The sequence below is a fragment of the Brachyhypopomus gauderio genome, chromosome 8 (assembly GCF_052324685.1).
Source record: "Brachyhypopomus gauderio isolate BG-103 chromosome 8, BGAUD_0.2, whole genome shotgun sequence".
Lineage (NCBI taxonomy): Eukaryota > Metazoa > Chordata > Actinopteri > Gymnotiformes > Hypopomidae > Brachyhypopomus > Brachyhypopomus gauderio.
The window spans coordinates 6,630,559-6,647,455 of NC_135218.1; the positions used below are offsets into that span (position 1 = coordinate 6,630,559).

The following is a 16,897-nucleotide window of genomic DNA, read 5'->3' on the forward strand; positions in this document are numbered from 1 at the left end:
AAGGGCCTTTGTGAAGCTTCCGAATTTGCGATGGCAGAAAATACATTTTCTCTATGTAAACCTTTTTTTTCTGGGGGGAAATTCTTATCGATAATTGGAGCTAAAAAAAAAAGGAACGTGTTCATTCTCTCCCTCGGCGAGGGTAATGGAATTCTATATTTGAAAGGGGATTCGTTATCAGCGCATCCCCCTCCAGTACTTTGAAAGTTAAGATACTCTCAAAAGACTGTTAGACCAGAACAGTCGAGCGCCTACCTCCCAGTTGATATCCATTTCATGTGGCAAATGACCTTCGATCTTGATATTTTCGGGGTTTTTGTCAGGCGCTGTTGAAAGAGCAGAAATATGGATTTTGTTGGCAGTGAAATTGTTAGTGGGAGAGGGAGGGGTTGAGGGAGACAAAATGAGCTGTGAAATATACACATTAGGGAGCAAAGGTTCAACGAGTGGGGAAATCAATTATATTGCAGGTTTGAATGTTTTAAAGTTCAGTGAGCGATTGCTTAGGCCTGACTGCTCTCGGAGACGGAGCACACCTGAGGCCGGGGTCCTGTATCTCTCGCTGGCTTTGCTGGGACGACCCTTCCCCACCTCGTTGACGGCCGAGACGCGGAGGCTGTAGTCCACGTTGCCGTGGAGCTTCAATAAGGACGAGTGGTGGTTGCCAGGTACTCGTAGCAGCTCCTTCCACCTGCCGGGTTCCCACTGGCTCTCCTCGCCCTCGATGATGAACTCTGATTCAAAAATGTACAAATGGACACAAAAAAGCAATGATATTCTAAACCGAGTGAGCCAAAGCATATTAAACACACAAAGAAGTGTTTAAGTAGAGCGTACACATTATTTTGTGTAGCTAAACGCTTTAATTTAAACAAAACTATTGTGAAGCACATAAAAAACATATGGACAATACAAATTCTTTAATGAGTAAAATATGTTCAGTTCTGTGTGGTTAACGAGGAGATCCTACTTTCAAATCCCAAAGTTGTAGTTTGCAAATCTGTTTTGCTGAATAAACAGCATCCGTATTTGTGTATGTGTGTGCGTGTGGTGATATGCCGTGGGGCCCAGTTACCAGTGGTGGTGCTGTTATGGTCATCTCCAGGGATCCATTTCAGCTTCACAGTCCTGTCTCTGCGTTCGGCCAGCGCCACGTCCACAGGGGCCTCCGGCACGTCTGAGGCAACAAGCACATGAACGTCACTTTGAGCGAGCGCGTAAACACGCCGGAATTGTCCGCCGGGCCTCGGATAACGAGGGATGTCGTGACGGAACAGCAGCTGGGGTGATGGGGGGGGCGGGGTGTCTGCTAGGGTTTGCACATTCCAGCACTGAGAAAATACTTCACTATAAAAAACGATTTGCAAAAGAAAGACAGATTTAGAGAGGACTGCTTATACATTAAGTCTTGTTTGGAGCGACATTTGTCCACAGAGCTGCGTTATTGAGTCTGAAACATTTCACTGTTAATCTCTTCAGTTCTTTCTCACCCAGAACTGTAAGCCGGGCCTCAGCAGTGTCGTGGTCCACCAGAGTCCTGGCCCTGCACGTGAAAACGCCCTGGTGCTGGAAGCTCACGTTGACCACTTGAAGCATCCCGTTGTCCACAAAATACCTACAGACAACCAGGAACAAGCACGTTGACTGGGTGCCAATCCGGTAAAAGTCAAGCCTGCTGCTGATGGAGTGAAGTTCTCGGCCTCTCACCCCGCCATCTCGCTCTCGTTGAGGGCGACACCGTCCTTCTCCCAGATGAGCTCATAGTCCTGACTGAAGGATGGGTCCACCTCAGCGTGGCAGGAGAACCGGGCCGTGGTCCCAACCAGAATGCGGAGGTCTAGAGGAGGATCCACTATTCTTGTGGGAGCTGAGGGACACAGGAATCACTGTGTTAGCACATCATAGCTAACTTCCTATCACCTCAGAATGTCCATTAAACAGCTCAATTACATTCGCTGCACATTCCAGAGATCAATAAATACAAAACAATGCATTTGCTTTGGGTCATTCACCAGATACAGTTAATGAACTGAAATGGAATGATTGAAATGCTCAGTTGCATGCACTCTTCTTACAATGTGTGACAGCTAGTAGGAACTCATTAACATAATGCAAATGAACTCCTTTTGGCAGATTCTGATCTAATTCACTTTAAGGAGTTGCTTGTTCCAGAGTGGGCAGCCAATCGAGATTGAGGTCGGAGCAGACTGTCCCTCACCTTTGACCTCCAGCGTGGCGGTAATGGCGGACTTGCCCTCTGTGTTTTGTGCGAAGCAGGAGAACTCGCCCTCGTCCTCTCTCCCCACGTTGCGGATCTCCAGCGTGCCGTCGACGTGCGCGGTGAAGCGTCCTCCTTCCACGGACCCCGCGCTGTCCACCCTGCTCCTGAAAGAGAGGGAACACGGGCCAGGTGAAGACCAGCACACCCATGAAGACCAGCACACTCATGAAGACCAGCACACCCATGAAGACCAGCACACTCATGAAGACCAGCACACCCATGAAGACCAGCACACTCATGAAGACCAGCACACCCATGAAGACCAGCACACTCATGAAGACCAGCACACCCATGAAGACCAGCACACCCACGCACGGGTCTGTGAAGTACGTTTTTGCCAGAACGAGGCACATGTGGCACACGGGATGCCTCCTGCCGACACATGCATAGCACACACGTGTGAAACACACGAACACGTGAACCTCGTATGACCACGTGACCCCCTCTCACCAGGTGACGGTTGAGGGCGGGGAGCTGAAGACCTCACAGCGCATGGCCACCTGGCTCTGCTCCACGGCCAAGTAGCGGATGCCGTCCTTGGTCAGGATCAGCGGTGGCAAGTCTGAGGGCAAGAGAAACAGAACCATTATAAAAACTCACTCCGCCTTATTGGTTCCAGTGCCCAGATCCGACCCCTGACCCCAGGAACACGCAACCCAGCGGGGGTCAGCGTTTCCGCTCTGGGGACAGCGACGATGTTGTCCTTCACTCCCCGTCCTGGTGTTCGGACGGCTGAGACAGAACTTGCTGTTTTATCTGGTCAGACGAAAGCAGCAGATGTCTGGCGTGCTGTGTGTGAATGGGAGAGGGACGGATGAAGGTGTTAGCATATAAAAGAGTCTCACTCCCACAAGAGGGAGCAGGACACTGTATGGGGCCTTCATGAAACGGAAGAGTCCTACAGGGCTGGTGGGTGTGTGTCTCGCCGTGACTGTGCGTTCGCCCTCTCACGGCCCGAAACGCAACCTTGCTGGTGATATCAACGCTCTCCGTATGTCTGGGTCTGCACCAACAAAGAACCAGACATTTATTCTTTATGATGTTTTATGGTGCTTTCCATTTACACTCAGTGAAGTGAATCCATTGAATGAATTTCTATAAAAACCTCTTTAGGCCATTTTTTAAAACATTGTTTACTTACAAACACACACACCACACACATGTGAAATACTCCCAGATACAAGAGAACCAAAATACACACGACACACTAGTATTTACAATCTCGCTTGCATGCGTGCACACTCTGGCCTTCAGGACGGCAGTAATTCATTGTTGCATAGATTCCACTAGGCACTGAGATGGTTCTGTAGTAGTGCTGACTCATGCAGATAGGATAGCTTCTTGCAGCTTCCACAAATTGCATGGTGGTATTGACCTGCTCTGAATAGCCGGACCAGGGCCAGAGATGGTCTCTAGAATCTAATATCTGGGGAACGTGAAGTCCAGTTAAGCAAGGAAAGCTCACAGTTCCTGGCATCCATGACAATTCGACCCTTGGGGAATGTTCTTGTTGAAGAGTTCTTCTTCGGCCCGAGGTTTAGTACGCCCCACTGTCCAAACGTCCGTCCGCAGGTATTCCCCACACCATTACATCACCTCCACCCGCCTGAACTGTAGAGGCCTCACTGGAAAGTGTCATTGATTGCTGCCTGTACCAAATTCTGAACCCCCACCTTCAGAAAATCTCCATTTATCTGAACAAGTGACATTTTTCCACTGCTGAGTGGACGTTTTGTGTGCTCTTTTGCCCACTGGAGTCTTTCTGGTTCTCTCAGACAGCATTGGCACTCGAACTGGTCGCATTGTAAATCGGCTGCAATTTGCTTGGCCGCACCCTAACCCTGTTCGTCAGAATGACTTTCGACTGCATGTTCTGCCTGTTCGTCAGAATGATTCTTGACATCCTCAGCATTTCACGAAAAGCTGCTAATGTCCAGTCTAGTTCTGATGACAGTACCTCATTCAACCAACCAAATGGCTTGATTCCCCCATTCTAATGTGGATTCATGTGCATTCTGGAGTGACTGTAATTTCAATATAGGAAAGCTCCAGTCTTGCAAGGCAGGGCAGAGGGCCTTTAATACAACTACTGCAGTTCATGATCCCTGCACCCAACCATCAAAGCGAGTTGTAATCATATAAAGACATCATTAAGCTCTGGAACATATCCGTCCCCTGGGGCCTTCTGATGTATTTGATGCAGCAGGGAACAGCAATAAAGACATCAACTGTCCTCTCATGCCATTTGTGAATAAAGGTCATAAGATTATCCCAAGTTAAAATTATAGCAATGTGGCATACAACAATCAAACGTCTGGTTCCACTGAAATACCGTCATTGTTATGTTTCCCACGGATTTTATTTTCTGGTTTTATTTCCTTTTTTTTGTCTTGCTGTGTAGTTACCTGTCTGTGGTTCTGTTCTGTTTAGTCTTCAGAATCTGGTTTGTTCTGTGCTTGTTTTAATCTTGTCACCTTTTGATTTGTAAGCATGTCTGTTTCTTATGTTCCATGCTGCAGTGTTTTCCGTTATGTGTTAGTTGGTTATTATGATTAGTGTTCGGTTTGTTCTAAGTTTCTGTGCTGCTTGTAGTTTGTAAGTTATGTAGTCTCTATGTAGTCTCTGTGTAGTCTCTATGTAGTCTCTGTGTAGTCTTTGTGTAGTCTCTATGTTGTCTCTATGTTGTCTGTGTAGTCTCTGTGTAGTCTCTGTGTAGTCTCTATGTAGTCTCTGTGTAGTCTCTGTTGTCCAGCCACCATGTTTTCCAATTCTTGCTGTTTTTATTGTTGTCTCTGGTGTTGCATGGTTCTACATGTCTGGTTTCTCATTTCTGTTTAACAAAATATTGTTTCATTTTAGTTATATTTCATCAATAGTCTGGATTGAGTTAGTATTTTGAGTTTCAGTTATTGTTAGGTTCTTTGACTTTCTTAATAAACCTGTTGCTCTCCTACACTTGAGTCTTGCCCACGCCGATCCTGTGGGACGCACGTTACAGTCATGACTTGGAATGGACTAAACGATTTCCTCATGAATTTCGGTGAATTTTTGAGTATTCAGAAGAGGCCCCCATCGCGCCTTTTCACTCTTGCGCAGTCACGGCTATTAAGTTTGTGTTACGGTAAACCCGTCCAAGTCATTCTGGGATCCATCTGTCGTGTTTTTGTGCTTTCTTGTGCTATCATTTTGATTTCCTTCCGACATATTTCTGCTACGTTGTTTGTGTGAACAGATGAGGCTGTGTTATAATGCGCCTGACACACCTGAGAGAGAGAGAGAGAGAGAGAGAGAGAGAGGCGCGGCGTTGTGCGAGATCGCAGCAGAGAGTGTGTTTTCAGCCGTTGGCACTATTGTTTAATATATTCAGTCGTCATGAACAACAGAGGGGTTGTCATAGCAATGTAAGTTTTTTATGCTAATGATGTATATCGTGAGTAGGAAAGAGCAAGAAAAGATGCAGCTATAAAAATAACACCTTTTTAGTTCCAATTACAGCTGCAAGATTCTATTTATTGCATGTTCAGTTGCACATTGGTTGCTGCGATCGTGGAAGTAACATGAGCAACAAAGCTCCACAGAGTGGCGACTCTGCAGTGGGGCGGGCGATGCACTCACTCATTATCATGATGTTGGCGTTGGCCAGGATGGTACCGTGCCGGTTGGAGGCCTCACATTGGTAGACGGCGCTGTCGTGGGCTTGGGCGTTGTGGATGACGATTCGGTCATCGTACACTTTCCTGCTGCCTGCTGGAACAGCTGAAACAGACAACGGACCACTCAACACTCAGCAGTGCACTCAACACAGTGCACTCAACACAGTGCACTCCCACACTGGATCCATACTGAGCCCCAAACGCCTCTGTAAGAATCACAATATTCTTACACAATAGGCACAGATTCCTACCAAACCTACAAGCATTTTATGAACGCATTCTTGTCAGTCTAATTAGATGTAATCTGAGGGGAAATGGGAAAAGAAATAAAATGTTCATCTCACATCATTAGATGTTGTGCAGACACAGCCACCTCAAATTGGTACGGAGATGATGGTTATTGGGTGTATGAATACATTTGGAGGTGTATGAATACATTTGGAGGTGAAGGGGGAACGTCGTACCACTGAGGGGGTGACCATTCACCATCCAAGCCACGGTGGGTGCTGGGTTGCCTGATGCCACACATCTAACAGTGACGTCAGCACCAATCATGTTCAACTGGCTCTTCGGTTCTTCTTCCCATTTAGGTGGTTCTATGTAAAAAGTAAAAAACAAAATAAAAAAAAGCTTAAATAATTATGGAAATAAAAATTTGTCCATTCTTCAGCATTTAAAAATGACATCCGTGATTTTAACTACTTATACGATAATGAAGAAAATGATACTGTGTGCGCAGTGTGACCAGTAGATGGTGCTGTTCCCCATGATTTCAGTGTCTCACCCTCTACCGTCACGTGGAAATAGTGCTCCGCCTCTCCGTGGGCGTTGGTGGCCCTGCACAGGTATGTCCCTTCATCCTCCTGTTGCACCTCCTCTATGGTGAGGACCTTCCCATGATTCTCCACTGCAGCCCGCCCGGGAAGGCTGTGTGCCACCCGGCTCCACTCAACCGTCGGTGTCGGGCTAGGGAAATAAACAGCTTACAAATCTTGACTCAGTCGCATTAAAAGAAAAAAAAAATCACTTTTGTATGTAAATCTGACAGTGAGATTTGATTGTGACATCACTGCACTGGATTTGACTCAAACTAGATATCTAATAAATTATTACTGTTATTATTATTAATAATTAATAATAATAATATTGCTGTTGCTGGTTATTATCAGATCTACAAACATATGACCAGATATATAAACATAAATGAACTAATTAATTCAACTGGAAAAAACCCCTCAGAGATCGTTACTTACAAGCCTTCGGCAATGCATTCTAACAGCATCTCCTGCCCTCTCACGAGGTATGTGTACGTTTGATCACCAGGGGGCGACATTAGGCTGGGCTTCCTCTTCAAAATGGAGTTCGCTGGGAAGAATAAGAGGGGCCATATGACGACATGCTAAGCTTCTGTTTAGCAGAACATTTGTGGTTGATGCACTCTGTTAGTCTCATGAGGGCTTTATTACACATACGTTTAAATGTGGCATATGGCATTAGATGGGGGGGGGGGGGGGGGGGGGGTAATTCTTTGGATCTGCAACGAACTGATGCCTTAGGACAGGTCGCATTTTACAGCACAGTACAGATGTGATTGTGCAGGACCCCTTGGATGTGAATGAATTTGGCATGTTTGTTTGTGTTGCTGATAGGGATGCATGCTGCTTTATAGACACAGCCAGTCATAGCCACTCACCGGTGCCCCTGCTGCTACCAGTACCACTTACTGACTTGGCTAGAATGGGAAAAATGGGAAAACAGATGGAAAACATGTGGGTGCACAAATAATAACGCCAAACATAAAGGTGATGAGTCACACGTTACATAAAGCAGCTAGCAGCTGTGGTTCAAGCTACAATCAGGGATTTGCTGTAGCAGAAATCTGTGGTGTATTCATAGGGATTTTCAAACATCATGTGCTCGACCTCACACTGTTACACCTGCAGGTACTAGGTGCCATTGTGAGTTAACCATCCAGCGGTTTCAATTCTAGCATTTGCAAACATTAACGATATACCCTATCACATATATAGCTTCAAAGTAAGATACAGTATGTTGTCTAATAATGTGTCTAATAACTCAATGTTTTGGAAAATTGGAAAAACAACAGGAATTTCACTACCATATATGCACTGTATATTGGACTAGGTCAAGCATCGCTCCACCGCCTGCAACTGGTTCAGAATGCAGCTGCCCGGTTTCTTACTAACACTCACAAGCATGATCATATTATGAATTTAGAATTCAGTTTAAAATCCTGCTGTTTGTTTTCTGTGTAGTTCATAGACTTGCACTTCCCTACATATGTGACATTTTAAAGTTACATCAGCCTGGCAGAGATCTTCGTTCAGGTGGACAATATCTACTGGAGGTACCACGGTCTAGGTGTAAGCAGTGGGGTGATAGATCTTTTGCGGTAGCAGGTCCTAAATTGTGGAATGCCTTGCCTACTGTTCTATGTTCCATCACTGATCTACCAATATTTAAAGCCAAACTTAAAACACACCTATTTAGGATGAGTTTCAACATCTAATTATTTGCAAGTTGTATCATTACCAACTGCACACAGATGTTATCGTTAAGATCATACAAATTGATTATTGATTTCTATTATGTACAGCGCTTTGGCCAACTCAGGTTGTGTAAGGTGCTATATAAATAACTGATGATTGATTGATATATATGCAATTCCTGATTGTGACTTTAATGTCAATTGATGCACAACCAGCACAATTGAGAACCACAGTCATTAGTGCCCACAGACACAGAATGGATGACATTTCCAAGATGTTTCAAGAAGACATGACCATGAGTCAACCCTGTGATCCAGCCAGGCGTTCGCCCCCGGGCAAACCCGAACGACCTTCAGACGCCACTGCGCCGAGTGTGGCTGTTCTGAACCGGAGGAGTACTAGGTGACGTACTGTTGGTCACGAGGACGGACATGGCGGTCTTCTGCACGATGGTCCGGATGCGGGGGAAGGCCGCGAAGCAGCAGTAGTCACGACGGCTGTCGGTGCGCACGGCGTTGGAGAAGTACAGGTTCCCGTTGAGGCCCACCGAGACGCGCTCATCCTGCTCGATGTGCCGCAAACCTTCAAGGGCATCAGAGGGAGCGGGTCAGGGACTGGCATCAGCGGGTCGGAGACTGGCATCAGCGGGTCGGAGACTGGCATCAGCAACTCACAATGATTACAGTTCTACATCCGCATCACACACCAGCACATAGCCACACACATGAGGCGTCGTTTTTATGTTTCTTGCTGGTTTCTTGTGATAAGGGCCAGGAGAAAGGAGATGGTTAAGAGGATTCCTCAATAAACAGTGCAACAGAGTAAGTGCCCTCAACTCGAATAAACTCTAATGAGTGCCGTTCCGTGAAGCAGCTTTAAGCCAATAGCTTTTAAATGATCGATAAAGTGACAAGTTTGCTAGGAGAGAAATGATACTGTCTAAAGCACTTGTTGAAAATCCACTTAACTACAATGTGGAATGATTTTTAGATTTGTACTCATGTCTTGCTTACTAACTCACCAATGGTCATCCAGTAGATCTGTAGAGGTGGAATTCCTTTGGGTGGGTTGCATTCCAGGATAACTGGCTCACCCTCCTCTACCTTGAGAGGCTCAATTTTCTCTTTTGGAAACTTTGGAACATCTGGAAAACAGCAAAAAAACACAGCAAGGCCTGAGATCCCTGGGTGTAATATTATCTTCCAGCAGGGGGCAGTAAGTGGCCTGGTGCTCTTCAAAGGGCCAATGAGATTGAGTTGATTTACAGCACTTTCTCAGGCTGGGTCCCAAAGCACTGTAATAACACACACCATTACTGCTGCACCACCGCATGTCAAACTGTGCTGAGTGACTGAAAAGCGGCCATGTTTTGTCACCGGTGCCCCCTCTGGCCTGGTTCCATCGTGGGAAGATTTATGTGGTGGGTTTTAGAGCACTGTGAGGAATGTATCTGGGAATATGATGGAGAGAGTAGCAAGTCCATTTTTCACTGGCTCCATCCTCAAGGTCCACACACACACACACACACACACACACACACACACACACACACACACACACACACACACACACACACACAGGCGGAGAGGAGAAAGAGAGAGCAATACCCGTGGGTTTTGTGGCGGGCGAGTACAACGGACACCCCCGCTGAGGGCCGAGGTTGTCGTTTCAAAGGATTCTGGTCTCTAAATCACAATGAAAGAATTGTAATGGAATACCGAAACCAAAGGCTTATACTTTACTCACTGGGAACGATGAATTCGATTTCCTCCGACATGGCCGTTCCAAGCTTGTTGAAGGCATAACAGCGGTATGTACCCTGAAATTCAGTGAGGTTCCCGTTGTTTGGAATCACAAATGTCCCGGAGTTTTCTTCAGTCACCAGCCTCAGATCCTGATACGGATCAAAGTCTTGCCCGTTCTTTGTCCATTTAAATCTCAAAAACAGAGAAACATGATTCTCTAAGAACATGTGCAGCGCAGGCAGGCCGATGTTTCAGGCACTCGTATCTCTACAGATATCAGATACTCAAATGAGGCTTCGATTTGTGCCTTGAAATGCTGAACAGGTATTTTTTTTCCACGTGCACCAGTGTGTGTGTGTGTGTGTGTGTGTGTCGGTAGGTGGAGTGCTTACTCAGGTTGGGGGTTGCCCGTGGCCTCGCACTTCACGGCGAAGTTCTCATCAAAGGGGAACGCGATCAGAGAGGCGGGAGACTGCTCCGTTATGGAGGGCAGCTGCTCCACTGGGTAAAGACAGCACAGACACTTTGCTGCAGGACGAGAGAACTGTGCAGAGCTTCAGACTTCATTAGACATGTTAACAGTGTCGGGGGCGGGCGGCCGAGGGACCCGGCGAGACCTCAGTCCCTCGTTCACAGTAAACACTTCTCACAAGTCCTCGAGTCAAATCAACTCACCATGCTGTGCGAAAGGGTAAATGCAATTTCATGCCAAATAAAAATCAACCAATCAGCTGAACTATAATCACAATCAATGGTCCTACCATGGCCTAGGGTCACGCAAACAGCCAGCTGGTTATTACAGACAGAAGTGTACAATAATTCTAATGAACTGTGATTGTCCCCATCAAAGTGCTACTGCGGTCATTTAAGGGTGATGACAATCTAAGTCATAGAATCAGTAACTTATACAACATGTGTGACGTGCTTTATTTCCCCAGATGAGCATTGCAATTATTCGTCAAATCAAGGGCATTTATAGGCAAGCATTTGTTGCCTTCTAGCAATTGGAAGTCTTAATATGTGTTGGTTACTAGGCCCACCCAAAACACAGGCACAAACGCTAAAGCAGTGAAACCAGCCAAACCAAATTCATCACCCATAACCACACAGGCCAGATGAGCGATGGATCAGTCTTTGAATCCGGTGAATGCTCCGGTCACAGACTGACTAGATCTCAGTCCTCTGGAATCGAATGAAATTTGTCTAAGTAATGGGTGACGTTCCACATGAGGACATGCCCTGTACATGTGGACATGTGATCGATCAGCAGACCACGCTGGCGTGAGATGAAGAGAGTGAGAGGGGTGGTCACTGGAGCTACGCTGGGGGTGGCGGCGTAAACTTACTGTTTATGTGATTTAAAACTAGATGAGAAAATCCAGGGCCGCATGGAAACACAAACAAACAAAGAGATAAATATGCAATGCTGGGATTCGTCTGATCAGAAGCTTGTGCTTCGTGGATTTGCAGATAAATAATTCAATAATTCGGTCGGTCCCAGATTGACAAAAACGGCATTGCACCCCAGCAACGATATTCTACAGGCTCTAAAGATATACTGTGAATAATTTAATAGAAGAAAAAAAAAACAGCATCAGGTTTCCAAGGAAACACAACCATATAATAAATGAAACCTGCATAAAGCATGTGAACACATGTAAATATGTCCATTAAATTGTGCAATTAGTGCAGTTTGGAGGTAGGATAGACGGTTAAACTGTACACTTTACAGCATTAAGGAATAAACACATATAACAGGAAACTGCATTAGGGAGCCAGGTTTGATATCGTATATTAATCAAAACTTACCCTCCAATGGAATGTCCAGTGCATTGCTGAGGTACCTACAACTTGTAAGTAGAGACACCCACAAAGGGAAGGTGACGCCCATTCTCCACGGTAACCACATCACTGACCACACCCTCAGAATTGCGTGGAGTAAAAGGGAAGGCTGGCGTTAGCCAGATCTCAGTGCATCTCACTCTTCTGCAGGAACAGAGGACTCGTCACCTACAGGACACACACATACACACACACACACACACACACACACACACACACACACACACACACACACACCATCCTCCAGTTAGCACCCACACATCAGCTGCTCAGTCATTTAGTGCCTTATGCTACCAAAGGTACACCTAGGCACCTGGGCTTAGGTACAGCCATATTCTCTTTCTGTCATGCTCAAAATGCACCTACCTAGGAGATAATAGACATAATATCCTAAAATAGGTCCCCTCTCCAATAGCTCACAGTAAGTCTTCAGGAGAACACTTACAAACGCAAGCTTGCACACAGCTCTGAGTGTGTACACACACACACACGCACACACGCTTAAAAATGAACACACCATGTATCAAGGCCAGCGCACACCTACATCAGCAGTTCCTACCCACGCTCCTCTCTGCTTAAAACAAGGGGAATCTCCATATTAAAGCATTCTATAGCACACTCCCCAGACACACACACACATACACACACACACAGACACATTGTGTCTGTTTATTATTTGTGTGAGAGCTAGGCACACATTTCCCTGTCTTCCATTTCATAATGCCAAACACAAAAAGGCATAAAAAATAAATAAGCTGGTGTCTCCTGTGGCTATGATAATGTGCAACAGATGTTGCAGAAATTATTCCTAATTATGAATTCATGGCACAATAACAGAGACAGATTCTGATTAGCTGGGTACAATAGCCAGCGCGATGGCAGGAGGCCGAGCCCACTTGCTTCCAGTGTTCGCCTGCCTCAGGATTCGAGGAGATACACAAACTCACCCCGTACCGGCTCGGCTGGAAACAGAGCCATGGTTAAATGTCATGTTTTGTGTTTTGGTTTGTTTTCTTCTGACATTAAGGCCTTGTGAAGTGGGCCATCACTCAAGAAGGTAAAGTGGGTGTTCTGGCTGTGGGCCAGAGAGCTGGTTCTCTGGTCTGGTGGTCCGAACACACATTAGCCCCTGAAAGACCTGGGTTTGAGACTGGGGCACTGTTGCTGCCCTCTGCTTTTGTCACAGGTCTCTTCTACGTGTTTTCCATTCTGTGGGTGGATTCGAACGCAGTGAATGTTCAGAAGACTCTGAGACCTTTTATTATCTGAACGGCAGCAGGCCTGGGTTAAGTCAGGCAGAGTATGAACTCGTGTTCTGGTTGGTGTCTTCATATGATTTGCTTTCAACCAGCATACTCTGGAAGAAACTGCTCTAACAGATTACAGCATCATACATTTAGTAGGTATGAAATGGTAAAAATTATGTTAAACATTCTGTAGAACTACCTCAAATGTACATTGAATTATAACTGCTTGCATTTACAAAGCATTATTACAACCAAAATCATGATCCCGGTCGGTAATGCTAATGGTATCAGTTAACAAGCGAATGCATTATTAGTTGGCACAGCTAGCCACAGTTCATAGTTAGTGGTGCCAGTTAGCATGATCTGAGTGACTAGCACTAACTAGCTCCCCTAGCTAGCTACAGTCTTTTCCTTTCTGTAGAGACTCTACGGCATCAGATGCTTATTTCTTCAAAATGTGGGCCAGCTTAGTAGACTATTTCTCTTTGGCTGTAATTAGCTAAAGATCCAGAAGGAAAAGAAAGATTGATGACAACATAAAAACCATTTGTGAAAGTTGCAAGAGCGTGTGGGGGGGCTAACAGGGGAGGAAGGAGATGAAGAAGAGAAAGAGGACAAGAACAGCCCCAGCCCCTAGCGAACAGAACGCCTGAGTCCACACAACATCTCCATCCTTCCATAAAATGAAAAATACCAAAAAAAAAACCCCAGAAATGGCTTCTTCCTTCTTCCAACCTAATTAAAGTCAAAAGGAGGAATTTCGTTGACAAGGCTCTCCTGGTGCTAAGCTCTTTATTTTAGCAGCAGGGAGCCGCACTATGAGATAGCCACGCTCTGATGGCTCTTTCACTTTAACCCCACAAGTGGCGTCGGCCTCACCACTCTCTCCACTCCTCTACTTCATCTTCCCCTCCAGTTAACAAACCCAATAGGAAACACTGAGGTCAAGCAGAAGGGCAGAGGAAGTAATTGAATAATTGACCAACGCACAAGATTTAGTCGATTCCCTTCTCTCCTCCGTGTGGCTACTCTTGTTTTACAGATGGGCAGGAACCCTGGTCCAGAAGTCTGCATTTCTTGATAATGGTATTAACTCCATCTGGGGGCTTTTGTTGAGTCGATGCTGGTTGCTCTGACCCCCCCTGATGACCTGTGTGATGTCATTGGGAGCCTCTGAGAGGAGGAGGGGGTTGGGATCTGTATTCTCAATGGAACCCCTGTGGTTGCTCCCTGACCTCCAATAGTATCTGATTCTCGCATGCTCTTCAGACCTCAAGATGTTGCCTTAAGCACTACTGTTTCCGCCAACAACACCTTCTATCCCACAGACGGTGGCAAGTGGAAGGAGCCAGATTACAATCAAAAGACACAACACAAGGCTAATTGGATTGTGCTCCGTTGAGCTGTTTGGATCACAGAATAGCTTCCGATACAATGCGCATCCCAAGGCCAGTGAGATGGGTCCTGTCTCCACATGAACTCTGCTTGAGTGCTTGACCTCAAATTGAATTTTTTCCCCTCCTTAATATTGAGCCTCTAGCAGGGTACAGTGTGGCCATCTGGCAGGGGAGGACTCGTATGGTATATGTTGTGAGAGGGTCCATTCATGAAAGCATCTCAGTAGTACAGCTGCCATTCTTGAAACGGGGTGTCAGGCTAAGCATACTTATACCCTCTTCCAGAGGTGGGACCAAGTCAGTGTTTTGCAAGTCTCAAGTAAGTCCAAGTCTTTATCCTCAAGTCCCGAGTCAAGTCTCAAGCAAAGACAGTCAACTCAAGTCAAGTCTCGAGTCAAGACAGGCAACCGTCAAGTCAAGTCCCAAGTCTGAAACTTGGAATTTCAAGTCCTTTCGAGTCTTTTTTTTTTACAGGCACCAACGCTTTACGAATGCTACGCTGATGCGTTTCTTTACTCGTTTTGTTGGTGTCCGCCAGCCAACAGATGACAGATCATTTACATTTTATCTTCTCTTAATTACATAAATGTACTTAAACAAGATTGTTTTGTTACATCATTTTACACGAAAATAGCAAGCTTCATCGTAAGCAAGATGCTGTCATTACGAATGGTTATTCTAATCATTTGGATAAAATGTTTAAATATAGACTAATAAAAGGTTAGGGTTATTTTTTTATTGTTTTCTGTTATTGTGGGGTCACGGTGTAGGCTACTATTGTTACCTGGAGATTCAGTGGGGTCACATATTCTGATGGCTGCCGTCAGAATTGGTGACCCCAGTTAAAAGGCTCACCTGTACATCCCATTCATGATTTCTTTGTTGGCTGCAATGGTGAGGGGATGGTAAATCTTGTTTAAGTACATTTATGTAATTAAGAGACGATAAAATGTAAATATAAACATCTGTCATATTTTGGCTCGTGGACACCAACAAAACGAGTAAAGAAAGTGCATCAGCGTAGTTTACGTAGCATTCGTAAAGCGATTGCCTCTGAACAGAAACTGTGAAATAGCGCCCCCTGTGGTCACAAAACTCGACGGTCACAGAATCTGGTGTAACACCGGTCTGCGTCAGAAGGACGGAAATGAAATTAATGGGGCGCACTTTATAAATATTAATATGCGTTTTAAAATTTAGATTTGGGGTAAAAAAAAATTCAAGTCTTTGCAAGTAAACAGGTTAAAGTCCAATTCAAGTCCCAAGTTATTGGTGTAAAAGTCCAAGTCAAGTCTAAGTCTCTGAATATTTTTTCAAGTCAAGTCAAAAGTCTTAATATTAATGACTCGAGTCTGACTTGAGTCCAAGTCATGTGACTCGAGTCCCCACCTCTGCCCTCTTCAGTGGGGAGAGACGACGGTCTACTGCAGATCACAGAGGCACTATACCAGGATCAGTGTCTGCTTTTAAGTTAACCACTTTCATTAGTCCGTGCTAAATTGCGGATCTGATACAGAAACAGGCGCCCTGTCTGACGAATGCTCATGAGCAGAGGAAGTGGGTCTGCAGGCTGCTCCCCTAATCCTCTCGCCCGTCGTGGGAGGCTTTCGCCTGGGCCTGCTGAAACCTGGCAGGAGGTTAAAAGCTGCCCAGCGTGGGAAGGCCAGTGTGACCTCTGACCCACAATGGCTCTGGCAATGCCAGAGCACAGGCAGTCTAAGGCAGGTGCCAGAAGAGGAGGAGAGGAGGAAGACCGAATCTGGGGCAGCCTTCTCTGCTGATGGATAGTCTCTCTCTCTCTCTCTTTTTTTTTCTTCACTTCTCTTGCGTGCCATGAGAACTCATTTAGCCCTGCGGGTGAGCATAAATCAGGAGAACGGAGTGTGGAGGAGTTTAGGTGAGGACGTGGGATGCTGAACACGACTGCAAGCTCGGTTCTCGGGTGGGGGGGCGTGGAGATAGCCCATCACGCCCACTTTCCACACACCAAGACCCCTCACCATCCCACTACTACGCCTCAGCTCATTACTGTCCCCCAGCACCGCTTCTAACAGCGATGTAGTCTGGGCACCCTGCGGTCTCTCACTACCAGGAACACAATCTGGCATGCCAACACAGGAAATCAGTGGTTAGTGCTACCTTGTTGCATTCCACTATTTGGCAAACCTTCCGCAAACAATATGGAAAAAATGTAAAATAACACAGCTTTTTAGCACCGATTT

At 45.8% G+C, this 16,897-nt stretch overlaps 1 protein-coding gene across 7 annotated transcripts in view; it reads right to left on the minus strand.

Annotated features, from left to right (window-relative positions):
- The window catches only part of chl1b (cell adhesion molecule L1-like b), a 64,521-nt gene that overhangs the window by 15,085 nt on the left and 32,539 nt on the right, over nt 1–16,897 (minus strand). For 4 of the 7 annotated variants that reach the window (XM_077014062.1, XM_077014064.1, XM_077014063.1 and 1 more), the window contains exons 2-19: nt 11,999–12,199; nt 11,536–11,553; nt 10,582–10,690; nt 10,191–10,381; nt 9,466–9,588; nt 8,856–9,026; nt 7,628–7,666; nt 7,188–7,299; nt 6,719–6,900; nt 6,399–6,530; nt 5,897–6,037; nt 2,732–2,843; nt 2,219–2,385; nt 1,708–1,867; nt 1,491–1,615; nt 1,076–1,177; nt 537–734; nt 256–326 (exon numbers count right to left, since the gene is read on the minus strand). In XM_077014062.1, coding sequence (XP_076870177.1) covers nt 256–326; nt 537–734; nt 1,076–1,177; nt 1,491–1,615; nt 1,708–1,867; nt 2,219–2,385; nt 2,732–2,843; nt 5,897–6,037; nt 6,399–6,530; nt 6,719–6,900; nt 7,188–7,299; nt 7,628–7,666; nt 8,856–9,026; nt 9,466–9,588; nt 10,191–10,381; nt 10,582–10,690; nt 11,536–11,553; nt 11,999–12,098 — 2,253 coding nt within the window. In that variant the 5' untranslated portion in view covers nt 12,099–12,199. The remainder of the gene's footprint in view (nt 1–255; nt 327–536; nt 735–1,075; nt 1,178–1,490; nt 1,616–1,707; nt 1,868–2,218; nt 2,386–2,731; nt 2,844–5,896; nt 6,038–6,398; nt 6,531–6,718; nt 6,901–7,187; nt 7,300–7,627; nt 7,667–8,855; nt 9,027–9,465; nt 9,589–10,190; nt 10,382–10,581; nt 10,691–11,535; nt 11,554–11,998; nt 12,200–16,897) is intronic. The other 3 variants (XM_077014066.1, XM_077014065.1, XM_077014067.1) reach the window with 3 other exon arrangements.